Source organism: Zingiber officinale, chromosome 7B (assembly GCF_018446385.1).
Source record: "Zingiber officinale cultivar Zhangliang chromosome 7B, Zo_v1.1, whole genome shotgun sequence".
NCBI lineage: Eukaryota > Viridiplantae > Streptophyta > Magnoliopsida > Zingiberales > Zingiberaceae > Zingiber > Zingiber officinale.
The window spans coordinates 34,258,142-34,262,860 of NC_055999.1; the positions used below are offsets into that span (position 1 = coordinate 34,258,142).

Below are 4,719 nucleotides of genomic sequence, written 5' to 3' on the forward strand. Positions count from 1 at the left end.
ACTCATCTATCCCCATAGAATTTATTAACTTGCCCAACCCAATTAAACTACCTACCTTGACCAACTCACTTAACTTTCCCGACTCAACCTATTCATTTGGATGTGATATTTAAAGTTGGAGTACTGAATGTTGAAAAATAACATATATATATATATATATATATATATATATATATATATATATATATATATATATAAATTATTAGAACACTGCTATATCTCTTGATTAAAATTGATTACGTGTTAATTATTAGAACACTGCTATATCTCTTGATTCAAATTGCTTACGTGCAAATTTGTCCCTATTAATTTAAGAGAAGTTGATTACTATAACAACTGAGAAGGCTTGTTCTGATTGGTTTTGTGCTGTTCGACTACATTCGCTAATATTAATTTGAAACAATATGAGATTACATTAATCATCAGGTTTTCCATTAGTTTACATGAAAAAGTTAAAATATTCCCCATACAATATAGTCGAAAAATGTGGCAAGAAACCAACCAAGAAAGATTTCGAGCCCCTCCCGTAATGGAACAAGACATTATCACACGAGGTTTAGCAAAAACACAAGTGAGAGTTGTCATTCTATTGCATATTGAGTTGCACTCCCCTGAGTTCCTTCACTCCCTTCCTCAGACAATTGTCTCCACTCCACTAGGCAGTGCAAGAACTTGAGAACCTGTAGACAAGATTCATATTATGCCAATGTTTAGGAAAGTTTTATTATTTTTGTTCACAAAAAGAAATATTAAATGTTATATCAATCTTATACTATCATATCAGCAGAACTTAACCTCAGCTGGCTCTCTGAGTGAAAAGGAGGCTTTTGTTTCCTTTGCAATCTTAGAGACAATAATGCCAAAGCCTTGTTCTCTATCGCATAAAACCTACAAATTAAAGAAATACATCCAATTTGGTTTAACTCATATCTAAGTGAAAAATCTACAGTAGTCTCACAGGTGTTGGAAAATCTCTAAAACAGTAAGATACCTTGAAAGCATCTTCATCAGTGCAATCATCTCCTATATATAATGGAAATACATTATTATGGCCATCAAATCCTGAAAAGCCAAAATTGAAGCCTTTTCACTCAGCTTATAGTAAGTTATAGAGAGATATGTGACTGAATTGATAGTCGTAGAGTTTACCAAGAGATTCTAACAAGAACTCGAGAGCCTTCCCCTTGTCCCATTTAATATTCGGCCGAATCTCCAAAACCTAATAAATTAACATTAAGAACATTTGATCTAAGTTGTAAGAAAAAAGAAATTAGAAGTTTAGGAAAGTCTGAGATTAATCTACCTTTCTTCCATAGGAGAGTTTCAGTTTGGGGTAGTCCATGATCACTAATTTCACCAAGTCAGCAAGTAAACTCCATTTCTGCTAGTAAGAAAAGCCAGCAAATTTACAACTCCGGCAAAGATGGCAGAGCCTATCCCAAAAATATTCAACTTTTACTACCTTTTCCTCCACACATCTGAAGTGAACAGAGAGACAAAACTTATTGTTTTCGACTCTGGAGCCAGGGATGATCTTTACTATCTCTCTCAAAGACTTGTACACCTTTCAGGGAAAAAAAATAATGTAATTACCAGTAAGAACAGAACTCCACAAATTCTGGTAGAATACAAGGTGAATTGAGATGTGGAGGAGGAGGCCACCTCATCTATTATGGGAAGAAACTCATTGGCCGGTTGGCACAGAACACCGTGTGCCTGCGTCACCAAATAAGTCAGACGAGTTGTTATGGATTTTGTCAGCGAAGGAAGAGAGACATGCATACCTTGACTTTGGAGTGATAAGCCCCTTCCTCCGGACCTTTTATGTCCAAGCCATGGCTACCAGCATAGTACAGTTCTGATAGCTTCACAAAGCTGGCTACCTGAACCCAAAAAGAATTTGTTTTAAAAGAATAATTAGTTAGAGAATTGAAGTAGTAAATGTACCTTTTCTGTGCACCTCCCAGTCACGATGGCTGTGGGAAAATGACTTGCCACTTCTCTCACTGCCTCTCTCATCTACGGGAAGATAACGAGTAAGCCAATAGAAACCCAAAAAGAACAAAGAAAAGGGGCGTACAGTAGTAAAAGAGGATATATAGAAGTGAGTCTTTAATCTCGTATTTTCAATTGAGAATTTAGTAAGAGATCTTTCACCTCATCGGACATAAAGGCGCAGTCGGGATCGAGGACGATGGGCGACAGAGTGCCGTCGTAGTCCAAGAACATTACGACCTGCTTCCCCTTGGCCGTCGCCATCACCTCCTCGAAGTTGCTCAACGCCGAAGGGTGCGTCTTCTGCATGTAAATACTTGCTTAATTATATTATATTCCAATCAAGAATGGCAATCCAAAGGCAAGCATGGAGGTCGGCTCACCACCCAGCTGTCGTAGTCCTCGACGTTGTCAGCGGCCGACATGGATGAGCTGCCCGCCGGAGAAGACGACGATGACTTGACGTGGGTTGGGGACAGTATGATCATGGATTCGATCCACGAATTGCCTCGTCCCGCTGTGGCAAGGTCGAGGCGTCTCGCATGCTTCTTGCACTTGAGATAGCTGGGGCCAGCCATGGGGGAATGAGGAGGAGGGTAGGAGAGATGTGGGAAGGCTTCGGAGATGGCTTCCGGAGAGACCACTGCGACAGGTATGTCATCCTTCATCACTAGACTCTGTTTAGTCATCCTTTTGCTCTGCTTTCACCTTCCCGGAAGGATCTTCTTGCGATTTAATTGGAAGAGGAAGTGAAAAAGATTGAACAATAAAGGAAAAAAAGATCAAAATCCTTCAATAATTGAGCTTGAATTGTAGCTTCAACGGAGGGAGAGTGGAGGGAGGGAAGGAGAGCGTGATGGAGACGATGGGAGGACACGCGAGGCGTATAAGTAGAGTCGGGGAGGAAACGACGAAAAAAAAACGCGGGTGCGGGATGGGACCACCGACGAACACTGTGGGTCCAGAAATGGTTTGGCCACGTAGGGTGAATCCAGGTGGCAGCACGACCAAGAGGGTAGAGGACCCCTGCAAATTAACACGTGTCGTGCATTTAGCGGAGCATAACTATTTGGTGAAATTATAGGTTGATGGCCATGATAATACCCATCCCCTCTCTAATCCAAATATATATATATATATATATATATATATATATATATATATATATATATATATATATATATATATAATTTGGATTGAAAATTTTTAAATTGGATGGATTAGATATTTTTTATATTATGTTGGATTTAGATTGACATGAATTTAAGGTTTAATAAATGTTTAAGATTAAATTAAATTTATTTTGAAAAGTATGATATTGTATGTATATTAATATCATAATAATGATCTGATAAAAATAAAAAATTATAAATAAAATCGAAAAAAAGAAATAATTTTTAATCACATTATTCGAAAAGATTCGAGCTTAGAATTTTAAAATTGAGTTCGAATTCAAATTAAGATTTTTTTTATAAAATTTGTATTTCAATCCGATCCAAATCTACCCAAACCATCCAAATGGATAGCCATAGGCTTATCCAAGTCTGAAATTTTCAGATTTCAATTCGGTTTAGGAATATTTAATATTTAATATTTTCTCAAATTTTTAGATAATATATATGATATTACAATCAAATTATATCTTGTATACTTAGTTAATAATTATGTATTTTATGTATATATGTATATTTGGTTATTTAATTACTTTATTGATCATTTGGGAGGACTAACATGGTATTATCTTTTTATTAAAATAAATAATGTGCTCATAGCTAGGAAAATCTTTTATTTTTAGTGTATTTTCAACATTTTTAAGCCCCATTTAGCATAATTACAATGCATTATACTACTTCATAATGGGATACTGAATCTTTAGTGAGAAAGATTATTGATCAATTTATTTCCAATTAATTATAGTGATTATAACTAAAACACCATAGGCAATGAGTATATTGTTGATTTTTTTAATGCATAATATAGTTGCAAATTATTTTTTATAATTTATAAATGTCTTTTCTATTTTTGTAATTTCATAGCTAATTTTTTATATATAATTTGATTTCATACGAATCTCACTTTATATTTTAATAACACTAGATATAAAAAAAAACTTAATCCTCAAAAAAAAATTTAAAATCTTCACAATCTGATTAAAACCAAATTAAACTTAAAAAAAGGTCACTTCTATTATATTTACAAATTTTTAGTAGCTTGTTGTGTTTTTTAATGTAGCTTAAAACATTCCTTTTTCTAATTTTTATTTTCATATTAAAAATAAAATTCACTCAATTATGTGCATAAATTAACGGAACAGTCGTTGTAGTAATAATTTGGTATCCCATATCATTGACGATCAACTGTACTTTTTTAAAATGCGCTCTAGTGGCCATTATAAATAGCCCACATGTGCTAATGGATTTCAATGGTAGATTCAGTCTAGTTCGTCCCAAATTCATAATCAGGTTAATAGGTCAGTTACCAATTTGCCACCAATTTGCCTGATTATATGAGTCTAATTCTAATATGGTTCCTTTTTAGGCACACAAAAAAAAACATCTTAAACGATTAAAATTAAGGGGCGAACCCTGAGAGAGTCTATTCAATTGTCCATATCTCATCTTAGCCAATTAATTATTCATCCTTGTCACCTTATTCTTTATCTCACATTTTATTCTTGACCTATCACTTCAATGCCAAGGTAGATAGATAGATAAAGTGCCATTC

General features: G+C 34.7%; 1 protein-coding gene across 2 annotated transcripts; it reads right to left on the bottom strand.

The window, feature by feature from the left end:
- Nucleotides 1–410: 410 nt before the first annotated feature.
- Nucleotides 411–2,837, bottom strand: LOC122003677 (probable trehalose-phosphate phosphatase 6). 2 transcript variants are annotated; one of them, XM_042558755.1, is made up of 11 exons: nucleotides 2,379–2,837; nucleotides 2,158–2,295; nucleotides 1,948–2,019; nucleotides 1,785–1,883; nucleotides 1,663–1,716; nucleotides 1,463–1,564; nucleotides 1,304–1,381; nucleotides 1,150–1,219; nucleotides 992–1,062; nucleotides 796–888; nucleotides 411–680 (listed from the first exon to the last, which is right to left on the bottom strand). In XM_042558755.1, exons 1-11 carry the CDS (start codon nucleotides 2,682–2,684, stop codon nucleotides 582–584), a joined length of 1,182 nt encoding a protein of 393 aa, XP_042414689.1. In that variant the 5' UTR covers nucleotides 2,685–2,837; the 3' UTR covers nucleotides 411–581. The 2 variants fall into 2 exon arrangements, with proteins under 2 accessions (XP_042414689.1, XP_042414688.1); XM_042558754.1 differs by having other exon boundaries at nucleotides 2,158–2,298.
- Between the last annotated feature and the right edge of the window lie 1,882 nt (nucleotides 2,838–4,719).

What these genes read in the sequence shown, in the direction of transcription:
- LOC122003677 (XM_042558754.1), bottom strand. Translation starts at nt 2,684, where the DNA reads ATGACTAAACAGAGTCTAGTGATGAAGGATGACATACCTGTCGCAGTG. An exon ending in TTCTTCCCATAATAGATGAG is followed by an intron (nt 1,565 to 1,662) that starts GTGGCCTCCTCC and finishes TTTCCCTGAAAG; the next exon opens with GTGTACAAGTCTTTGAGAGA. An exon ending in CACTCAGAGAGCCAGCTGAG is followed by an intron (nt 681 to 795) that starts GTTAAGTTCTGC and finishes TCTTGTCTACAG; the next exon opens with GTTCTCAAGTTCTTGCACTG.